Source organism: Malus domestica, chromosome 04 (genome assembly GCF_042453785.1).
Source record: "Malus domestica chromosome 04, GDT2T_hap1".
Lineage (NCBI taxonomy): Eukaryota > Viridiplantae > Streptophyta > Magnoliopsida > Rosales > Rosaceae > Malus > Malus domestica.
Genome location: NC_091664.1, coordinates 31,475,207 through 31,497,978, shown reverse-complemented (window position 1 = coordinate 31,497,978; position 22,772 = coordinate 31,475,207). Strand labels below are relative to the sequence as shown.

The following is a 22,772-nucleotide window of genomic DNA, read 5'->3' as shown; positions in this document are numbered from 1 at the left end:
TGCAAGTGAAAGCCAAATATATGACCATTCTGATTTATCGGCTTTGTTGTAACTGAATTCAGATTAACAGACGGTGCAAGAATCTCTAATCTTCACGTATCAAATAGTATTGACAGGGCTAATTCTTTAGCAAGTTCACGTAACATACACGATGCAAAAGAGAGATGAATTGCAAATCCCACATCAGTAGGAAGCAAGATACAAAAAGAACAAAAGTATCCCTTGCGTAGTGTAGATTAGCTAGGTGGGGGCCCAGGGCTGCCTGCTTTCCCAACACAATTTCTCAAATCGCAGGTACAAGTCATCTCCAACCCCATACGTACAAATGCATTTGCCATGGCAGACGTCTAAGGCTCAAAGCATCAATTTTCCGGTTGTTTTGTTTCGTCACCTGACCCAAACCCAAGTTGCATAAATGACTCCGCCCTAATCTGGTTACCAGCGAGTAACAAGGAATGCTGATACACCATGAAGAAATGTGAGACAAATTTCGCTTCCTGCAATGCACATGTGGTATTTATACACTCCTGGTTTTGTAGGCAGTATAAGCCAACAGTAGTGGAATTGTTAGGCTATATCCTGGAAAATGGAGAACGGGATTCATCTCATATGCTTTGACGAGAGTCCTGCAATTCTGCAATCCAGAGACAAACGAAACATAGAAACCAAAGTAAAACATACATTAGTACAATATGCAATTACAATGAAAACACAAGATGCATCTTGATTTGTTCCCTCATACTCATTACTTCAAAACGGTTCCCAGGACGACAGAAGAAAAGAATTTAGTTTGGAGACTGTTCGTGGCAGGAATTTCCTTCGGGGATGACTTCCTGGCCAACGAGCACACAGCTCCCCTGGGAGATTGGCGCTGGTTGAGGGCTGCTGTCGGACTTCTGCTTTCCTATCGGGCTTTGTCGGGCAAGTCTCGTCGGGCAAGACTCTTCGGGCAAGGCTGAAAGAGAAGGACAGCGTTAACTTTGAGAGGTGTCTTTGTGGGGCCTTAGGTGTAGGCCTTGAGGCTCACAATCAAGGTTAACATTTTAGTGCTCAGGCGTGCCACTGCCATCTTCAGCATGGCAGATGTCGAATGGATGTCAAGTTTTAGTTGTGAATATGCATATGCCCGAGAAACCGTGTTAGATATAACAGGTGCCTTTGTGGGGCCTTAGGTGTAGGCCTTGAGGCTTCCTGTCAAACTAAACCAGTACTTGAGCATATTATATTTGGTCTTTATGGTTGTCGGAGTCTTATAACTATTATATTTCTGATTATCCGAGTCTGAGAGGTAGAGCGAACCCAAATAGGTGCCTTTGTGGGGCCTTAGGTGTAGGCCTTGAGGCTTCCCATTAGAGTTCGTTCTTATACTCAAACCATCTAGACCGCAGAATAGAATGAATCCAAATAAGTGCCTTTGTGGGGCCTTAAGTGTAGGCCTTGAGGCTTCCTATCAGAATCCATTCCATACTTAAGCGTTATATGATAATCATGATATAATAGAAATAAAACCAAGAGGTAGGTCGATTACTTGCGCCCCAAGTAACTTCGGACTTCTCGTTTATCAAGGATTGTCGTGGATGGGTTAAGTCCACATAAAGTTCTTTTTTATGCTTTGAGTTTAAACTAATCAGATTTACATGCCTGAGGGCTTAGGACTTGGATCTGATTTAAACACTGAAGATATATTCAAATCGGATCCAAGTACTGAGAAAGCTTTGTCATCGTGATTTTGCTAGAAACAACTTGCATATAACTGGAAATATACAACAAATTACTAGACTTTAAAGAAAGAGAAGACAAAGACAGAGCAAAGCAGGTCGGGCAAGATTAAACCTTATCAATTAAGGCTGATCGTCTTGCAGGTCCCTATCTTTGTAGTTCTGTCAAAGGTCTGAAAGCTTAGAGGGGGAGAGGGGAAAGGAGAATACAAAAGGTGAATCGATACTACAACAAGTTCGAACAAGGTAGTAGAACTATTACAGAGGTTGGGAGAAAAGATTATCCCGCGGGGGATGAAGGCTTGGGCTGACTACAGCTTCGTTTTGAAAGGCAAATCTGGCTTTTTGAGCAGAGTTTGTGCTTTTGTTTGTTTGATTGAGTGTCCTTATTCCTGTCTTCTCTTCCTCCTTTTATAGACGACTCGGTTTGGCTCCTGTAGCGACAGCTTTGCCCGAATACGGTCTGAGGGTGATGACTCATCAGCTTTATTACATGTAATGCCACCATAAAGTACTTTATGGGCTGTGCAGTCTGATCAGTCTACACCACTTGGTCCTTGGGTAGGTAGGCAAGTGGCCCTTATGAATTGTATCAAGTCAGAAAAGGCCCTTTCCTGCTTTCCCAGGTTTCGGCCGGGCCTTGATCTTCTATTCCTCCAGGCCTCCTTTTGGGCCGACTCCATCCTTGGGCCAAAAATTAAGTTTTTAATCCAAACAGAGACCCCGCAACGTTTCAGAATGGTGGTTGCAAGGTTCCAAACACTTCTCTTGCCCTATCTTAAGAAGTCTGGAAAAGTATTCACATATTTATGACATGTATGTAAGAGCAGGAAAAACCACAAAGACGAGATGTGGAAGAACCACCACCATAACATCTGGAGATCCAACGTACTTGTGTTTTCCGTTTTGATTGAAAGATTTAACCACCCACCCCATATAGGTCATGTATCCTTTATCCTTTCCGTCTGAAAACTTGCCCAATAAACCAGGGGAATAATATAAGGTAGAATAAGTATCCTAAGAAACCAAACCATGCTACGGGAAGCTTGCAGAGCTCCTGGAAAAACCAATCCTATAGCATTTACAAAGCCCTAATTCTTGTAAGTGAAATGTCTAACTGAGAAAATAAGGATAGCTTTTGGAATAAGGAGAACACAGAGTATGAAATATACAGCACACCAGAACATTGGGTAATACAAGGCAGCCCATTGACAACCCATGACCATAAATTCCTTCCAAGTCCAAGAAATCGTAGTAGTAAGACCATTAACAGAAAACGGCCTTAAATCAGATAACGTTGATCTGCCCATGAAGTCTGTTGCTTCTATTTGCAACCAGTATCTGTTAGGGACTGGATCATCAAAGGCTCTATGATTCCATGGACCAACAAAAAGATCTCCCCTGGAGGTATTATCCCCAATCATGTGCATGGGTGCCTCAAATACCAGATAGAGAAATCCAGGTCTTGAGTCATAGATCTTAGTCGTAATTGATGCAATTGGAGAAACAGAAAACACCAGGGCTCTAACTGTGCCGTAAGATAAAGGGACCATATCATGACATTCATATTCGTGATGGGATGAAGATATTGACGTGAACCGTGAGTCCAGGGGAAAAGTTGGCAAGATGATAGTCCTTTGGTGCCTGACTTGAAGTCAATGTCAACATACGAAACATGGCCTCTATCAATGGCCAAAATTCTCATGGCTCTGCTCCTCTTCCAGTCACCCATCTCCCACTCCCAGAACTCTTTGGCCGCTGGGGCTTCAGTTGAACAGTTAAGAGCACTATGAAAATACGGCCGACGTACATTAAGCTGGAAAAACTTCTGCAACGATAAAAAGTGATGACTCAACAGATGGCGCCTCTTCAAGTTTCTACCAAACCTAGAATGCAGATGCCCACATATATAAGCTGATATGGAATGATTGAGGAATATATCTTTTAGGCTCTTCCCGGAGTTTGAGGTCGCTGAGAATGAAAGAGGAAAATGCCCGAAGGAAATCTTGCTTAATAGTTCTTGTGATCTAGAGTCCCACTGTGAGAGGTGGTGCGTATCCAGTTCTGCTAATAGTTGATCAATTGGATGAGCAAAGAGATTAGACGGACCTCGTAAACCAACAGGCATTGTGCTATCAACTCCAACAAAGAGATGCTTCCGATCAGCAGTCTGGATGGAAATAAAAGGTGTAAAGCTTTTGAATTCACGCACACTTGAGGGCACGGTAGCATCTGTAATCAAGGCATGGGAATTGGGAACGTACAATTATAGTTGAACTCAATGTCAGGTAAACCTAGCACACAAGTTGAGTTATTGAATACACGATGACATATAGATATAAGGCAGCTCTGACACTGAAAAGTCTGAAAGTGAGAGGAATAATACCTGAAGAGTGACACTGTTGACATTCCGACTTCTGCCCAAGTGGCCACTGATGCTATACTTTGAAAAGAAATCAAAGGAGCCGCCGAGCTGTGGGACGCCAAAGTTGTCGTCTGAGATCAAAGAAGAGGGTCTTGTCAAGTCGACTCCTTTTGATGACGTCTTCCATGACGTTGCGGTATTCCAGCCACTCGTCCTCATTTTGCTTCATTGTCAACAAATCCTTGCTTTTTCCATCTGATTAATAATTATATATGAAAATCCAAACATTAGTATGCACTCATCAAAACTATGCCTGTGAGCCTGTGAGCCTGTGACTGCGAGATTATTGTTATTATTCACTAAATATGTTTCATTTCATCCATCATCCATCATCCATGTGATGACATACGAAACAGACCTGTGAGATCACCGGTGATGAAGACGAGAGAAGGGGTGATGAAGGAGAGGGCGGGCCCCACAAAATTCTTGAAGTCGAGAGCTCTGTCGGGATGGTGGACGCTGAAACGGAGATCAGAGAGCTGAACCACCCACACAATTGAGTCGGGGCCCTTCACATCTACTATCCTCCTCAGTTCTTGTTGGAATCCTCCTTCGGATTCTTCAGACGTTGTTTCTGCTGCTGCATACAGATTGAGATTGAGATTGAGATAGAGAGGAAGGCAGTGGCAGAGCATTATTACCCTAAACACCATCATCAGATGCCACTCGACCCACCACCCACCACCCATCTTCTTCATCGTAAATAAATAAATAATCTTTTGAATTTTTGAATGCTCCAGTTCCGCCCTTCCCAATTCACCAAATTCACCCAATTGCTTTCTGTTGTTGTGTCTTCTTCACTCTGCACTGCTGAGATTCAGAAACACCAACACAACAGACAGGTACACACCAGTCCGTCGTAAGCTCTGTAAAATACATAAATATATGGAGGGCATTTTAGTAAATGACGTTTATTTTTCTTTTGTATTGTGCAAGAGTAAACCAGAGTAACAAACAAAATATAAAGAAGTTTAATTGTTCCAACAAACATAAACCAAGACTTAAGCTGCTGCTGAGACGAAGAAGAAAAAGAAAAGCAGTCAGCCAGCCACTGCCACTGCCTGCAAGCAATTTTTCATAAACTTGTAATTCTTCTGTCGTCATTTGTTGTCACTCTCTTCTTCTTCTTCCTTCCGACTACTAGCACTTGTTCTCTTCAAAGTTCAATGGCGAGTAATGTAATCTTCTTTATCTTTCTCTCTTCTTATTTTTGTAATTTTTATTATAATTATTTCCTTAGAGCAACTCCACCCATGGAGCCCTCCTCCTGGCAATCCACTATTAAATCCACCATTTTGAACAGTAACTGCCTTTAATGAATAGTAATTGCCATTAATGAACAGTAATTGCCATTTGCATCTCCACCCTTGGAGCCCTCCCCCCTGGCAATAGGCAATAAAATATTAGTTTTTTTTGTTTGTTTAAATAATACAAAATAAAATTATTTGTAATTTCGGATAAGATTTTTTAAATCGTTCTCGTTGCGCCACGTGTTATTTTATAAACAAACAATTATTTAGTGATGGATTTCGATAAGATTTTTATCCAATGTCATCGTGCCACGTGTCGTTATCTTTTGAGAATCTTTGACGATAGATTTCGATCAGATTTTAACTCGTTCAAAATTGCGCCACGTGTCATTATCCAAAAAGATAATTATTGGAGATCGATTTCGATAAGATTTTTATCCAATACGATCGTGCTACGTGTCATTATCTTTTTAGAATCTTTGAGGATAGATTTCGATCAGATTTTTAACGAATGACGGCATGCCACGTGGCCTTATCTACAATCCAATCCTTTCTGAATCGTCCATATAATCCACCATCCATCCTCACAAATCTCACACCAATTTTCTCAACATCTCTATCTCATTATTCATAGTTTCTGCTTCTTCTTCACCATCCATCATTACAATGTCTTCTTCTTCATCAAGGATGATGTGGGAAATCGATCAGCAAGAGGAAGAATTGTTTAACCAATATGAAGGAATGTTCAACCTTCAGATAGCCGAAAATGAGATGGAAGAGGATGAGGAGCGTAGAAGGAGAGATGACGAAATAAGAATGGCCAGAGCCTCACATTCCCGTCGAGTCATCCAGACTGTTGCTCAGATATGCAGGCCCACCCGTTCAAGAAACCTTGATAGAAGCAGGCAACGACGGGGTGAAAAGCTGTTGGACTATTACTTTGTCCATAACAGTGCATTTCCTGATACGTACTTCAGACGTCGTTTTAGAATGGAACGACATTTGTTCAACAGAATCATAACTGATGTTTGCAATCATGATTCTTACTTTGTGCAAAAGAAGGATGCTTGTGATGTTATGGGTCTCATGCCTGAGCAAAAAATCACTGCTGCATTGCGGATGCTTGCGTATGGAGCATCTGCAGACCAAGTGGATGAGATAACGAGCCTAAGTAGCTCTCTTTCCCTCTATTCAGCTTGAAATGCTTGTTGAATAGCTGCAGCTTTTGCCTCATCTCTAGCCTTTTCAGCCTCATATTTCGCCAATTCCCGTGCCAACGTCAATTCACCTTGACGAGCAAGTTCTTGCATGTACTTTCCATAATCATTCTTGGAAGCACTCATTTTCCTCTTTGAAGCCTTCTTACCAAGAGGCCTAATTGGATAACGGGTCGACCCCGACGCTTGTTCAGGAATAGGCGTTTCAGGCACTTCTTCTCCATCTTCTTCATCAACATGGGAGCCATGATCGGGTGTAGAGTGTGGAAGGGTGCTGTGTACAAAGGTGCTGTGTAGAGGGGTGCTGTTCATGCATACTTCTAGACCAACATGCACAACTTTGAATTCAGGACAATCTTTAACAATAATCCAACATTCCCACCAGTGGAATGATTTGTTTCTTGATTTGATTTTGGCAGCATACCATGTTTGTGCTTAAGTTGCTACAAATGAATAATAATGAAATTATTAGGTAACAAATAAATAATACAAACAAATAATAATAATGAAATTATTATTAGGTAACAAATAAATAATACAAACAAATAATAATAATGAAATTATTAGGTAACAAATAAATAATACAAACAAATAATTATAATGAAATTATTAGGTATCAAATAAATAATACAAACAAATGAATAATAATGAAATTATTCGGTAACAAATAAATAATACAAACAAATAATAATAATGAAATTATTATTAGGTAACAAATAAATAATACAAACAAATAATAATAATGAAATTATTAGGTAACAAATAAATAATACAAACAAATAATTATAATATATTCTTACCTCATCCGCATAATTTGCCCCACTTCGAACATTACTACTAGCTTGTGTCAAGGTATCTCTCCACGTACTAAAGGAATAGCAAAGTATTTTCCAACGACTGGACATCGATTCTTTGGTTCTTTTCCCACCTATTTGCTCAAGAAATTTGGTATGAATTAAACTCCACATTTCTCGCAACTGCATCTCATTACCCGTAAGGGAATTATGAGTAACTTCAACCCAGCTAGTGCACAACGCAACATCTTCAAGAAGCGACCAATTCGTACCTGCATCAGTAGTCATTTTGTGGAAAAAAAATTGGATTGAAACTTTGAGAGAAAGATAGGAATTTGATTGAAAGTAGTTGAGAAAATATGAAATTGTGGTGTAAGGTAGATGGAGAAGAAGTGGTATTTATAGAAAAGTAAAAACAATTTTTTACAATTTTTTTTCAGATTTTTTACAATTTTTTCGGATTTTTTACAATTTTTTTTAAATTTTTATTCAAAAAATTAATCTGTGCCGTTGGATTTTAAAAAATTTGAATTTCAACACTCCAGATTGTGCCACGTGTCACAACGGTAACTTTTCTTAATTTTAAAACTATTTTTTCTTTTTTTTTAATTTATAAAACAGATTAATATCAACCGTTGATCTCAGATAGAACGGTTGATATAAAATCAGCTTTTTTTTTTTTTATTACCGTTGCAAATCGGACGGTTCTTATTAAAGAACCGTTAGGATCAAACGGACCGTGGGAAGCCACGTGGCTTCCCAACGGTAACTGGGATGTCTGAGCGCGCGGGCCCTCCCCCTTGAAATCCTGTCAGGCGACGCGCCCCCACTCGCGAGTGAGGGGCATGCGCCTGACACAAAAAAAAAAAAAAAAAAAAAGGCCGGACCCAGCCCTGGCGTCAGCGTGACGTCACAAGGCTCGGGGACCAGGCCTGTCAATTTTCAACGGGCCTGCAACTCGGTCTCCCACCCTCACTCGGGCCCTTCACCGCTGGACCTCCTCTCACCGGCCCTCAGGCCCTTTCCTGGAGCCTGTCCCCCGAGCAACAAGGATGGCTGGAGTTGCTCTTACAGCTGGGTCTCTTCTGTTCATGCCAAAGGGCCCCTTTTTCTTTGGGGTTCTTTGTAATTTTAAATTGCATTTTCCCCAAGTAAAGGGTCGTTGGATGTCAGATTATAATGTATTTTGTTCATTTTCTCGGCTTCTTAAATAAATTCATTTGTAGTTTGCTTTCTTTTCTTCATTTCATTTGGTTAATGGATGATTTATATGAACAATTTGATCAAATATAGCAACACTCACTCACTCTGGTTTGAGTATCAAATTTGCCATGGAATCAATTAGGCTCCACCTCACTCTCCAAAATGGGTTTGTGTTTATGTTGCAGTTTTCGCACTCCCCACCATCATATTCGGAATGGTTTACATAACTACATAAGAATCAAACTCACCTAAACCACCTTAAACCACCTTAACAATCCTTAACCTTTGAGTGATCATCATCACTGTTCAAATTGAAGGCTTGTGTACTAACATTCTCATTTTCTCTTCTTTCCATCATTCTAGTTCATGGCCTCTCGAATGGGAACTGCACCAGCACTAGAGAATCAAATCCCTGAAAGATCATATACAACTCCTGCAACTTGTCTGATCCACAACTGTTGCAGTGAACCAACCTTCAAGATCCAAACTTCAAACATTCGCATAAAGTCTGTGCCTTTCCCTTCCCCCCAAAGGAGATATACGTATTTTTAGGTAACTAAAAATTTGTATTCTTTTATGCTATATCTGACTGAGCTTTTGCATTTTCTTTCTGCCTTGTTGTTGTTTACAGAGTAAAGTCAACTGCATTATATCTGTATATGAACGGATGACTTGACATTTCTCTTATTTCTATGAATACCTTAATAATTATTGGAATCCCTGAACCATTCTAAATAGCGTGAGTTGCGTGCATCCTTGGTGCATAGACTGCTTCTGTTGTTCTAGCATTCTTTCTTGGATTTCCTCTTTTTGCTCTGCTGTGTCCCTACCTATTTCCGAGCTCCAGAAAATTATTATGTGGAATGATGCCCAAATTTGCTGCAGATTAGCAACTTATTCCAAGATCCTACCTTCACTAAGAACTAGGGGCTTAAATGAATGGGAGAGGTTTGCTTCTCATCCTGTGGCCACTGACCATAGACGGAATGGACCTTGAATGGATCAAAATATAGATTCTGCTTAGGCCGTTTACAGAGAATGATTTCAGTCATTTTGCTCATTTTGTTGGCAGTCAACAGTTGATACAAACAGGCCTTTTCTTTCTGGTTTAGTTCACAATATTATATATCCACGTCAGTCGTCAAATAAAAGTCCTGCGAACTGTATTTAGGAGTTATACTGATGCCTTCTTCTTTCTTGAGAATATGTTGATGCCCTTCTTGACATGCTTATTTTTGGTATGCTGACACAGTTTTCAGTCAACAAGACAACGGTGGAGAATAGCCTTTCCCTTGGACACAGGTGGGGTTCCTGATAACGGTGGGCAAGAGGGCATCAATGGCAACAACTCTAATCTCAATGCCACCCGATTGGGTCGGATAGTGATTGCAGGTGGAAGACAGCTATTGGAGAAGCTGAATTTAGCCAGGAAAAATGTTCCCATGAAATTATTTCTTCTTCTTTTGGGTTTCTACACGGCAAATGCATTGGCTACAATCCTTGGGCAGACCGGGGATTGGGATGTTTTGGTTGCGGGTATAGTGGTTGCCGCCATTGAAGGTATTGGTATGCTTATGTATAGAAAGCCCCCCTCTCAATCAAGTGGGAGGCTCAAGTCTTTTGTCATGATGGTAAATTACTGGAAAGCTGGTGTGTGCTTAGGCCTCTTTGTGGATGCTTTTAAATTGGGTAGTTAAGGATGCTTCTACCCACCTCAAGTCTGGAAGATGGAGATTTAGTACTAAAACTTGTGTTGTTAAATTTTAACACCCTTGATCCGTCAGTAGACTGTCCAATCCAGATCCACGTTTATCGTAAGATGACCAATCTTAACTAAATTTTTGCAAGTAAATGTTTGCCCTGTACATGCAGCTCTCAGTTTATTGTTCCCGAAGTTTTTGCAGTAACTTAATGTACAAGGGCACTGTCTTGCTAAATGAATCCTACATAAACAAATTTCTCTCATCTTTGAATTTCTTGAATTGTGCCTCCGGAGGATGGGATCATAAGAAGTTTTCCCCCTAATGACCGCCAGTTTCGGTATCTTTGGAGTCGGGGGTGGTGGCGATGGCAACGGTAGTGGCGGGAATTGCATCAGAAGGGATGGTATAACTTCACCCCCATAGTGCACAGAATAATGGCTTAGCCTCTGAACTCTAGCATGCTACATTCTACACTCGTGCCAAGTGACAACCATACGAGCATTTGTATACAGGGTTGGCTAATTGAAACAAAACACGGCTAAACTCAAAATGAAATAAAATTATAAAACTAATCTGAACATATTCAATGTCCATTAGAATGCCAGGCCTATCCAAGGCTACGACAATTTTTCCCTTCCGATTCAAGCTCCTTGACATTGTCAACAACATGCTGAAGTTTCTTCGACAGGTCTTGCGTATGTTCCTCAATGTGATTAAATAGAAGATCAACTATTTCTCTAAGTGCAGCAGACCGCTTTCTCTCGAGGAACAGCTTGTTAGTTAACTCTGCAATCTTTGTCTTATCGTCCTACAAACACATGACAGAATGAAAAAGAAAAGAAGCATAAGATCAATGAAATTCAGGTCACAGTAACGCAGTACAAGATGTAATGTCAGATTCTAGGCCTGTTAACTAATGTAACTCTTATACAAAATCCTAAGAAATATGTTATTGAGCAACGTGTGCAGTCGTGCAGATATAGCCACCAAAAATCCCATTTAATTGACAAAATTAAGTTGCAGTACCCCGATATAAGATTGTTTCCGAGTCTAATATGAGTTAATATGCATGACGCAAAACAAAAAAATTGCTTAGAACGAATTGAAGTCAATAAAAACTGTGAAAGATCACAATAACTTACCGGTACTTGATCATCGACGAGTCCTTTTGCAGCTTTATTGGGAGTCAATGCATGAGTGTGCTCCTTAACGAACCATTTAACAACCCATTTCCCAACACTGAGTTTCTTGACGGACAGCATTGCCCTACAACCTACCCTAGTCTGAGTCCGAGGCTTTAGGGTCTTCTTGTCACGCCTGTCAGGCTTTCGGAAACCCTCTTTGTTGCATACCAATGTCCGCCCAATGACAGTTCCATCATGTTTGGATCGATACATATCGTTCATACGAGTAACGAAACCCATACGTGTGGCATAGGCATTATAAAATGCCAGTGCACTTTCTTGTGAGTCGAATTCCTGACCCACGTACGGCTCATGTGGTTGGACCAGACTTGATCCATCTTTACAAGAATTTCGAGTCCTTTGATCATCGTCATGATCCTGTCCAAAAAGATGACTCATATCTACAAGAGAAGTTCCTACAGATGCACCATCAGATTCACTACAATAAACAAATATCTACATCAAGTTGAGAATAAATTATAATCCACCGCAACATAAATTCAATTCATGGAACCCTAAGTATCCATTCCTGCTGCTAGTCTCCTATACATGATCACTATCTGTGGAATTCCCAAATCCGAATTCATATATTATCTAATAATATCTAAGCAGATTTAATTTTAATTTTAAAGCATTGGGACGATGAAGCTGAAACAACACAGTTACACAATTTAAAAGAAACCAATTTCCATATTATTCCATGATTCTAACTAAGAAATACTAAGATTCCCAAGAATCAAATCACAATCGCACCCAGAAACTCAAAGGAAATTGCAAGACCCAATTGAATTCAATTGACAGAAAATCAACAAGGAACCCTAAGTAATTGAATTTCAAACTTACTGAATCATTGAAGTTTTCTACAGCTCGAAATGCTGGCACAGTGGCAGTGGCCGCTCGGATGCACACAGACAGCAACCGTGTTTGTTTAAAGCGCCAAGCTCAGACCCTGCGCGATACGGAACTGGAAGAGGTTTTCCGGAATTTCAATATTCATAGAAATAAAAAAAATAAAAAAAATTTCCAGACTAATGTTTTTATTTTATTTTTAACAATTGATATTATTTATTGAGAGGGAGTTGGTTTAACTTCACAATAGACTTGTAACAATGTGATTCAAATTCGTTTTTTATAAGAATCAAACTTAAAGCCCCTCTCACTTATGAGTGAAGAAGAACACAATTAGACAATATTACTAGGCATGTGCTATCCACACATCCCATTTTACTTCTCACACACCCTTGATAATTTATGTCTGTTGATCTTCTTCAATTCATCCGATCCGACGGCCGAAAATTAAAAATGTGTGTGAGAAGTAAAATGGGGTGTGTGGCTATCACACTCCTATTACTAAGTGGCTCCAACCTAAATGTTGTTCACAAATTTTTTTATCATTTCAATAAAGAGAGTTTTAACGTACACTCCTGGTACTGTTTACTTTTAGCGAAAATAATATTTTTACTCTAAAAAATCACTCATAACACTATTCGCTTACCACACATTTTTATTTTTTTATTAAAACTCAAAAATTTCAAGTTATTTTCATTACTTTTCAATTAAATAGTAAAGCAGCTTTTACATTTCGTATTACGTTTTCTTAATGCTCGTGCCAAATATTTTGAGAAATCACACAATTGATGTCATAAACTTCTACAAAAATTATGAAGATTACTCTTCATAAATCTATTTTAAAAAAAACAACAACTAATAAAAGGTTTTTTTTATTAGCACCCAACTAAATGTTGAATAAATCCCACATAATATTTTATTACTAAATAACTTATATACCCTAATATGCAATTACTATTTAGGCCATATATGTTTTAAAAAACAAAAATTATTTTCTGAATACACCCCAACTATGTATTCTAAGATTGTTTTCTTTCAAGCTCTTGAATATACTCTCACCTCCATTATAAAACAAAACCCTAACTAAAAGCACAACATACATTTTAGTTTCAAGCTTTAGATACTAGGCATGAATCGTAACATTAAAATTTCTTCTTTGATCCGACAGTTGCCCAAAAATATTCAAACATAAAATAAGCAAGAAAGACAATATGGGCATACACTTCTTCTCATAATGTGATCCACATATTTGAGAAATCTATGACTATCTTCTCCCCCAAAACTCTAGCAAGTTCTTTGCAGACAAACAAAGCATCAAAAACTATTTGAATAATTTAATTAAGGAAGAGTTTGATTGTAGGGTTTAAGTAGGGTGTGAGGTTTATGTAGAGGAGTGTGGGTGTAAGGGTAGTATTGGAAAATAAGTGGGGTGTATTAAGATAAATTTTTAGTTAAAAAGTAGATGTATGGTGTATTAAGTATGTGGGGTGTAGTCAACAAAATGTGAGATGTTAATAAAACAAGCCCTAATAAAATGACTACGAAACTTTAAATTTTGACAAAAAGAATTCAATGAACTTTCATTAACAATAAGGACAAAAACAGACCAACGTGCTTGACCCATTCAAACAATTTTACTCATACACCCCTAACGCCTTCGGCCCTTGCCCGTTTATTTTCGAACGTCTCACAGAATTTTCCCATTTTGCTTCAAATGGCTGATAACGTTTTTCTTGATGCTTATTCAAAATATTTGGAATAAAACCACAAATGTTGGATCAAATTTACTGTTGAACCAACGGATAAATAACATAACAAGAAAATTTAAGGAGGCAATAATTGTGAGAGATCAAAATTACAAATTTTAAAATATAGTGCATTTCTAGAAAATAAAATGCAGACTAGGTAGCGACTAGTGGACATTTGGACGGGAGACTGTCAGTTGTGTGTATGCAGGATCTTTTGTTGAGTATGTTTCTTCCTTGATATTGCAATTGAATTTGAATAGGTTGTTGAGTTATATGCTTGATTTCCATCTCTCTTCATCATGCAACTAAATTAAATACAATGCATTGTTATATAACTTGTTGATGCACAAAATCAGTGAGGATTTTGGTACAACAGAAAGTGTTAAGTTTGTGACCTTCGCTAGATTGCTTCGGTCACTAGTGTGGATAAGTATGTAAATGGATAGGAACAGGGAAGCAAACACAAGATGTACGTGGTTCACCCAGATTGGCTACGTCCACGGAGTAGAGGAATTCTCATTAATTGTGAAGGGTTTACACAAGTACATAGATTCAAGCTCTCCTTTAGTGAGTACTAGTGAATGATTTAGTACAAATGACATTAGGAAATATTATGAGAGAATGATCTCTATTTATAGAAGAGAGTTTCTAGTTTCATTCTGACATTGACACGTGTTGTGTTATGATTGGCTTCTGATGTTGACACGTGTCGCGCTATGATTGGCTTTTGATGTCGACACGTGTCGTGCTGTGATTGGCCTCCTGGTTGGAGGGAAATTCTTCTGGGTCCTTGACGGTATAAAGTTGACCAATGCTTAGTAGTTTCGGGATTGGTCAAGTATGGTACAAATAGTGCTCCCCTAAGTTCCCGAGTGAGGGAAGCTCCTCGGTTGGGGACTTGCAAGATCCAAGCCATTGAGTAATCACGAAACTTCTAAGTACCGAAGTGTGGTATCATTTTCACTTGCCTTATCTGTCTCATATGTAGATGTGGCATCTTCTCTGGAAGTACTTTTCCTCCATCCAGGGGTGGTATCTTTAACCGATGAAGATGCACAAGGTAATGTATCAATTTCACTTGAAGCTTACTTTTAGTTTCGGGCTTGGTCAAGTGTGATACAAACTCTATAGTAGGAGTCCCCCAAGTCGCCGAGCTAGGAGATTTGCCGAATAAGGTAACAAACAAGGTAAGCAATTAGACTTCCAAGCAAGCAACCTGGATCGGAGGTTCGACTTTGGCTTCCGGTTGATTGTTCTCCTTCTCCTTGTGTCGTAAACAGCAACAAGGATAAGGAGAAGCAAATGGAGAAGAGATGATATGAGATACTTTTGCTTTTGAAGAAGTAATTTTCCACAGGCCTATTCTTGAACTGGGCTGGAGGGTTTTCTGGTTTCCTCCAGAGTATAAGGCCGACTCAAGAATTTGAGGGTCAAAACAAGTCCATCAAATCTAGAGTATGTTCGACCCTGATGATATGGGACACTTTTTCTATTGACAAAGTAATGGATGTATCGGCACGTGTTCTGTTATGCTTGTCTCCACATGTTTCCTTTTATCCTTCTCACTTGCTATATCTGTTCCTTAGGCAGATGTGGTATCTTCTTTGGAAGCATAAGATGTTGAAGATGAATACTCGAGAGCAATGCTAGGAAAGTAATCAGGCAAGGGGTTCCAGGCAGTCAGTTCCTGACTGGAAGCTTGATTCCAAGTGATGATTGAATGCTCTCTTTCTCCTTGTCTTGCAGGTAAGAACAAGGCCAAAAGAAAAGACAGGGAAAAATCATGATATGGGATACTCTTGCTTTTAACCCTAATGATAAGAGATACTCTTGCTCTGGTATGGCTTGTTTGCAGAGGTATTATCGGGAGGAAAAGAAGTTGAGTATTTCGAGAGACTCTGCTAACATGCCCTCTCGGATGTGAAGAAAAGTTGAGCATTTTTTTTTATTTGCAGGTTTGCCTGGCTGTGAAGGATGGAGGTCGACATATATAGGAGTATCCTTAACAACAAGTAGTAGTGTTATTCCTTTACCCTTCTTGGTTATAGCAATGTAGTGTGAGCTGCAAGTTTCACGTGTTTTAACTTTGTTAGAGCACTTTGAAAAAGTGGTCTGCGGTATCTGGAAAGTTGATGTTGCGTGTGAAGATTGCAGACAAGCTTTATCCAAAGAAATCTGGCTCTAGAAGTTCGGAGAGTGGTGCCTCTTCGGTTTTCGAACCAGCAATCCTGTCGGGGATCTGGCTCTCGAGATTCAAAGAACGATGCCTCTTCGATTTTTGAGAAAGCAATCATGTTGGGAGTCTGACTATTGAGATTCGGATAGCAGTGTCTTTTCGATTTTTGAGAAAGTAATCATGTTGGGAGTTTGGCTATCTAAATTCGAAGGGCGGTGCCTTTTTTATTTTTGAGCACGTAATCCTGTTGGGAGTTTGGCTATCGAGATTCGGAGAGCGGCGCCTCTTCGATTTTTGAGAAAGCTATCATGTTGGGAGTCTGACTTTTGAGATTTAGATAGCAGTGTCTCTTCGATTTTTGAGAAAGTAATCATGTTGGGAGTCTGGCTCTCGAGATTCGGAGGGCGGTGCCTCTTCAATTTTTGAGCACGTAATCCTGTTGGGAGTCTGGCTTTCGAGATTCGGAGAGCGGCGCCTCTTCGATTTTTGAGCAAGCAATCTTGGTGGGAGTGTTTTCTCGAATGTGAGTAAAGGTTGGGCATTTTTGTCAGTTTGCCTTGCCATGGAGCACAGAGGTTGACACACATTGGGACTTTCTAGTTATCAAGCAGTGGTGCTGTTCCTTTACCCTTGTAGGTAATAGTAGGGTAGCTGGACCTTCAAAATTTATGTGTCTAAACTTTGTCATAGATATTTGGCAAAATTATCTGTGGTACCCGATGAGCTGATGTTGCGTGTGGAAAGTGGTGCCTCTTTGGAATCCGGAGAGTTGTGCCTCTTCGATTTTTGAACCAACGACCCTGTTACCCTTTCTTTTATAAGGGCACCAATTGTGTGCAAGAAGTACATTAAGAGAGTTATTGCTTGTAGGAATTTTCCCCTTACTTCATAGATTTATTGCACCTCATTTCTCATTCATCATTTCTGAGAATGTCTGGCCCATCCGATTGTCGTTTTGACTTGAACTTTGGTGAAGAGGCAACCATGCCTCCTCAAGACAACATATGGCGCTCATCCTTCTTATCCCCTATTGGTCTTCTTACCATTGGGGACTCTATGATGAAGAATGATATGACCGCTGCGGTGGTGGCCAAGAACATTCTCACTCCCAAAGATAACAGACTACTTTCCAAACGATCTGATAAGTTGGCTGTTAAGAATTCTCTGGCTCTCAGTGTTCAGTGTGCAGGTTCTGTGTCTAATATGGCCCAACGCCTATTTGTTCGAACCCACCAAATTGAATCATTATCGGCTGAAGTGATAAGTCTCAAACAAGAGATCAGAGAGCTCAAGCATGAGAATAAACAGTTGCACAGGCTCGCACATGACTATGCTACAAATATGAAGAGGAAGCTCGACCAGCTGCAGGAATCTGATGGTCAGATTTTACTTGATCATCAGAGGTTTGTGGGTTTGTTCCAAAGGCATTTATTGCCTTCGTCTTCTGGGGCTGTACCGCGTAATGAAGTTCCAAATGATCAACCTTCGGTGCCTCCTCATTCTGGGGTTCTGCCTAGTACTGAGGCTTCGAATAATCACCCTCTGGTGCCTCCTCTTTCTGGGGCTCTGCCGACTGCTAAGACTTCTCCTGAGCAACCTTTGTGAAGGCTCCCTCTTGTTTGTTTATTTTGATTCATGTATATGTACATATTTGTAACTTATCGGAGATATAATAAACAAGCTTTGCTTCATTTCAACGTATTATGTTAAATACACCAAGGTCTTCTTCACTAAGTTCTTTGAATTTTTCCTTTTGTTGAAGCTTGTATGTTGAAGCTTTGTGAGTGAAGCATGTAGGTTGAGGTAGTGCTCCCTTAATTTCCCGAGTGAGGAAAACTTCTCGTTTGGAGACTTGAAAAATCCAAGTCACTGAGTGGTCGTGAGACTTCCGAGTATTAAGGTGCAGTAGCATATGGCAGGAGTCCCCCAAGTCTCTGGTCGAGGGAGTTGACGAATGAGGCATTTCATTTCTAAGTGGTAGCCCAAAACTCTTTGTTCATATATATTTGTTATGAAAGTTGTAAGGCCCAAAGAAGAGGAGGCCTAGGCAATTTTTTTCTTCGAAATTTTTTTTTTCAATTATTTTTTTTCTTCAAATTTTCGAATTTTCGAATTTCTGAAAATATATATATATATTTTTTAAAGCTTTGTAGGTGAAGCTTTGAGGTTGAAGCTTTGTTGGGTACCATGAATTGATTTTGCTTCACGCTATCTTGATCAAGATAGTGGGAAGCTTTTGTAGGTGAAGCTTTTGTGTTGAAGCTTTTGTGGTGGGTAAAGTTTTTGTTGGTGAAACTTTTATGAGTGAAGCTTTTGTGGTGGGAGAAGCTTTTGTGGGTGAAGCTTTTGTTGGTGAAGCTTTTGTGGGTGAAGTGATGCTTTTGTGGGTGAAGCTTTTGTTGGTGAAGCTTTTATGGGTGAAGCTTTTGTAGGTGAAGCTATTGTGGGTGAAGCTTTTGTAAGTGAAGCTTTGGAGTTGAAGCTTTGTAGGTTAAGCTTTGGAGTTGAAGCTTTTGTTGGGTACCATGAATTGATTTTGCTTCACACTATCTTGATCAAGATAGTGTGAAGCTTTTGAGAATTTGTAGTTGTCCTTCATTAATGAAGCTTTTGTTGGTGAAGCTTTGGAGTTGAAGCTTTTGTTGGGTACCAAGAATTGATTTTGCTTCACACTATCTTGATTAAGATAGTGTGAAGCTTTTGAGAATTTGTAGTTGTCCTCCATTGATGAAGCTTTGTTGAATTTTCCTTTTTTTTTTTTTGGGAAACTAGAAATTTGAAAATGTGGGAGAGACAACATATACAAATTTTGCTTCCACACTGTTGAGCAAGAGATTGCGATGCAAACCATACCTTGTAGTTGTCGAAGGTTTGGATGAACCATATAAATTGAATTTGCTCGTCTTGAATTTGCTTTGAAGGTTTGGGAATTGTAGTTGCCCTCCATTGATGAAACTTTTGTTGGCACCATAAATTGGTTTTGCTTCACACTGTCTTGATCAAGAGTGTGTGAAGCTTTTGAGAATTGTGGTTGAACTCTTTTGATAAAGCTTTTGTTGGCACCATAAATTAGTTTTGCTTCACACTATCTTGATCAAGAGTGTGTGAAGCTTTTGAGAATTGTGATTGCCCTCTATTGATGAAGCTCTTGCTGGCACCATAAATTGGTTTTGCTTCATACTGTCTTGATCAAGAGTGTGTGAAGCTTTTGAGAATTGTGGTTGAACTTCTTTGATGAAGCTTTTGTTGGCACCATAAATTGGTTTTGCTTCACACTGTCTTGATCAAGAGTGTGTGAAGCTTTTGAGAATTATGGTTGCCCTCCATTGATGAAGCTCTTGTTGGCACCATAAATTGGTTTTGCTTCACACTATCTTGATCAAGAGTGTGTGAAGCTTTTGAGAATTGTGGTTGAACTTCTTTGGTGAAGCTCTTGTTGGCACCATAAATTGGTTTTGCTTCACACTGTCTTGATCAAGAGTGTGTGAAACTTTTGAGAATTATGGTTGCCCTCCATTGATGAAGCTCTTGTTGGCACCATAAATTGGTTTTGCTTCACACTGTCTTGATCAAGAGTGTGTGAAGCTTTCTACGAGTTGTAGTGTTTGCATTGTTACAGAGGGGAAATGTTTGAAGCAGATGCAAGGGGGCTGAATAGCTTGATCTTTGTATGCCATGCACTGAAGTTGTTGTTGGCTTGCAATAAGACTTTGTTGGTGACTATAACTCTTGTTGGGCATAAGTGCTCCCCTATTTGAGTTGTCAAGCTTGAGGGTTTTTGATTATTTGTGAATGCTAGGAGTTCACATGTACAAGTTGTACCACTCGTCTTCTGGTAGGTGGAATGAATGGTGAGTTGCTTTCATCACTTGGTTGGTGGTACGAATGTGAGTTCCTTCATCACCTTTCATCATATTTCATCACCTGGTTGGTGGCACGAGGATGAGTTCCTTCTTCCCCTGGTTGGTGGCATGAATGGCAAGTTGCCAAATGATATTAGAGTACAGGTTGTACATTTCATCACCTGGTTTGTGGCATGAAGGAGAGTACAGGTTGTACATTTCATCACCTAGTTAGTGGCATGAAGATGAGTTCCTTCTTCACTTGGTTGATGGCATGAGTGGCAAGTTGCCAGATGATATTAGAGTACGGGTTGTACATTTCATCACCTGGTTTGTGGCTTGAATGGCAAGTTGCCAAATGATATTAGAGTACGGGTTGTACATTTCATCACCTGGTTGGTGGCATGAAGGAAAGTATGGGTTGTACATTTCATCACCTGGTTGGTGGCATGAAGATGAGTTCTTTCTTCACCTGGTTGGTGGCATGAATGGCCAGTTACCAAATGATATTAAAGTACAGATTGTACATTTCATCACCTAGTTGGTGGCATGAAAGAGAGTATGAGTTTTACATTTCATCACCTGGTTGGGGGCATGAAGATGAGTTCCTTTTTCACCTGGTTGGTGGCATGAGTGGTAAGTTGTAAAGTACGGGTTGTACATTTCATCGCCTGGTTGGTGGCATGAAGGAGAGTACGGGTTGTACATTTCATCACCTGGTTGGTAGCATGAAGATGAGTTCCTTCTTCACATTTCATCACCTGGTTGGTGAGGATAAGGGCAAGGTGTCGAGGCACATTGTAGCAAGTGTCGAAGACACAAAGTATGTTGAACCCTTTCGAAGCACAGTTGGCTTATGTATGGATGTGTTGGAATGTATAATGTTTATGTATGAATTGTTGGAATGTATGATATTTATGTATGAATGTGTTGGAATGTATAATGTTTATGTTGATTGATATGAGTGATGCTTATGAATGTTTTGCTATGCATGAAGGGATCCATGCTTTTGATATGTGAACCATGTTGGTTGTAACACTTAGTATCACATACTTTGTGTCAAAGTACGCATGTTGAAGCTTTGAGTTGGAGTATAAGGGTAGGTCAGCGTAGACCAAGTGTTCCAGTGCTAGGAACGCAAAAGACTCATATGAGGTTGTCTGAATTCCCTCTTCTTTAAATATTTGTCAAATGGCTTGTGTGACAAAAGATCTCAAGCGGTTAAGAGTCAAAACATTTGTAATGTGTATGTCTTCTTATAATAGCATTTCCTTCAGTACCTAGTCCTCCACTTTGAAAGAGTAAGGCTTGGCCCCATAGTCATAATAGTTGACGGTACATTCACCCCTGGTTGTCTTGATACGAACTTTTATCTTTCTTTTTGTAATGGGCTTGCTGAGAGTAAAAATCCTTCTTCTTACCAAGAGACAGATACGTTTGGTGACTTAGTGAGTAGCTAAATGAGGTAGGAGATGATGCAATGGGTGTCTGAATGGCCAATATCTCCTTACTTGGTAGAACTTGACTTCCACTTCCCACTTGTTGATAGGGGTTAACCATATGGGGTTCCCTTGGTATGTCATTGCTTCGGCGGAGACGTGGTTGTAAGTCTGTGCCATCAACTCAGAGTAAGTCTTCTACGTGTTGGCATTGATCATGTACTTGAAGAAACAATCATGTAAGCCTGCTGTAAAGGCTTTGAGGGCGGTCTTGTCATCTGCCTCAGCGCAGCGAGAATACTCATGGCTGAAGCGACCGATATACTCTCGTAGTGACTCGTCTGACTTCTGGAGAATAGTGTACAAGTCATCTGTAGAATGCAAGTGATCGGTCTGGAAGATGTGTTGAGAGACAAACAGTTTCCTCAATTCCTCAAATGAGTCTACTGTCTCAGGTGGAAGACGGCAATACCAGTTTAAAGCTCCGCCAGAGAGGGTGGAGGGGAAGAAAAGACATCGTTATTCGTTGGTGTGCATCTGATATGCCATGGTGGACTCAAAGAGGTTAAGGTGTTCAATTGGGTCCTCCCTTCCAGTATAGAGTTGTAAACCAAGCTTTTGTTTTGTCTTCGTTTGAAGGGGGTGTCGAGGATCCTTCTTATGAGAGGGCCATGCCTGGGTTGGTTCTAGTCAGGTATTTCGGCCTGACGTTTAGCCTTCAACTTGTTTACTTCCTCAATGAACTGTAGGACAAAAGGGTCTTGAGTGAAGTCATGTGCCATTGGAATTTTCTTTCATAAGTCTCCATTGCCTCTTGGAAGTAGGAAAGTTTGAGCAAAGGCGTGTGGTTTTTTCTTGGACTCGCCGTACTGACTTCTAGGTCGAGTCTGTCAGAATACCTCAGAGTCCCATATACCTTCATGTTCCTCTAGGACCTGTCGTTCCTTCCCTAGATTGGCAGCTGGCCAGGGTCGTGAGAGGGGACCGAGTCTTTTAGAAACCCTTGGGTCATTGATCTTCGAGCATATGTGGAAGGGATTCTCTCGACGTTGCTTTAGGAAGTCTCGGCACTCACGATAAACGGCTTTCGATCCTTCCAACCCATATGCAATAAGGTGTCTTCTTCCACTTTTTCTACTTCGGGTCGAACCATCTGGGTTGAGAGAAGTCTCATGTTGGTCAATGTTTTGATGATTAGCTTGCTTCTCATCAGGGATACCCATG

The 22,772-nt window shown here is 40.0% G+C and overlaps 2 protein-coding genes and 1 pseudogene across 5 annotated transcripts; 1 reads left to right on the top strand and 2 right to left on the bottom strand.

The window, feature by feature from the left end:
* Positions 1 to 86: 86 nt before the first annotated feature.
* On the bottom strand, positions 87 to 5,059 carry LOC103434293 (putative metallophosphoesterase At3g03305; annotated as a pseudogene).
* On the top strand, positions 4,866 to 10,501 carry LOC103434292 (ycf20-like protein). 2 transcript variants are annotated; one of them, XM_070820104.1, is made up of 3 exons: positions 4,866 to 4,985; positions 8,971 to 9,113; positions 9,860 to 10,501. In XM_070820104.1, exons 1-3 carry the CDS (start codon positions 4,875 to 4,877, stop codon positions 10,302 to 10,304), a joined length of 699 nt encoding a protein of 232 aa, XP_070676205.1. In that variant the 5' UTR covers positions 4,866 to 4,874; the 3' UTR covers positions 10,305 to 10,501. The 2 variants fall into 2 exon arrangements, with proteins under 2 accessions (XP_070676205.1, XP_017187472.3); XM_017331983.3 differs by lacking the exon at positions 4,866 to 4,985 and adding an exon at positions 5,148 to 5,321.
* A 248-nt stretch (positions 10,502 to 10,749) lies between these two features.
* LOC103419538 (protein FAR-RED IMPAIRED RESPONSE 1-like) lies at positions 10,750 to 12,533 on the bottom strand. 3 transcript variants are annotated; one of them, XM_008357640.4, is made up of 3 exons: positions 12,338 to 12,533; positions 11,453 to 11,933; positions 10,750 to 11,118 (listed from the first exon to the last, which is right to left on the bottom strand). In XM_008357640.4, exons 1-3 carry the CDS (start codon positions 12,343 to 12,345, stop codon positions 10,918 to 10,920), a joined length of 690 nt encoding a protein of 229 aa, XP_008355862.3. In that variant the 5' UTR covers positions 12,346 to 12,533; the 3' UTR covers positions 10,750 to 10,917. The 3 variants fall into 3 exon arrangements, with proteins under 3 accessions (XP_008355862.3, XP_008355863.3, XP_008355864.3); XM_008357641.4 differs by having other exon boundaries at positions 11,453 to 11,910; positions 12,338 to 12,532; XM_008357642.4 differs by having other exon boundaries at positions 11,453 to 11,895; positions 12,338 to 12,511.
* Positions 12,534 to 22,772: the final 10,239 nt, after the last annotated feature.

Bases quoted from the DNA above. Each gene is read 5' to 3' on its own strand.
- LOC103419538 (XM_008357640.4), bottom strand. The intron at 11,119-11,452 runs GTAAGTTATTGT...ATGTGTTTGTAG, and splicing joins TCGTCGATGATCAAGTACCG to GACGATAAGACAAAGATTGC.
- LOC103434292 (XM_070820104.1), top strand. From the start codon at position 4,875: ATGCTCCAGTTCCGCCCTTCCCAATTCACCAAATTCACCCAATTGCTT. The intron at 4,986-8,970 runs GTACACACCAGT...CCATCATTCTAG, and splicing joins AACACCAACACAACAGACAG to TTCATGGCCTCTCGAATGGG. The intron at 9,114-9,859 runs GTCTGTGCCTTT...ATGCTGACACAG, and splicing joins ACTTCAAACATTCGCATAAA to TTTTCAGTCAACAAGACAAC.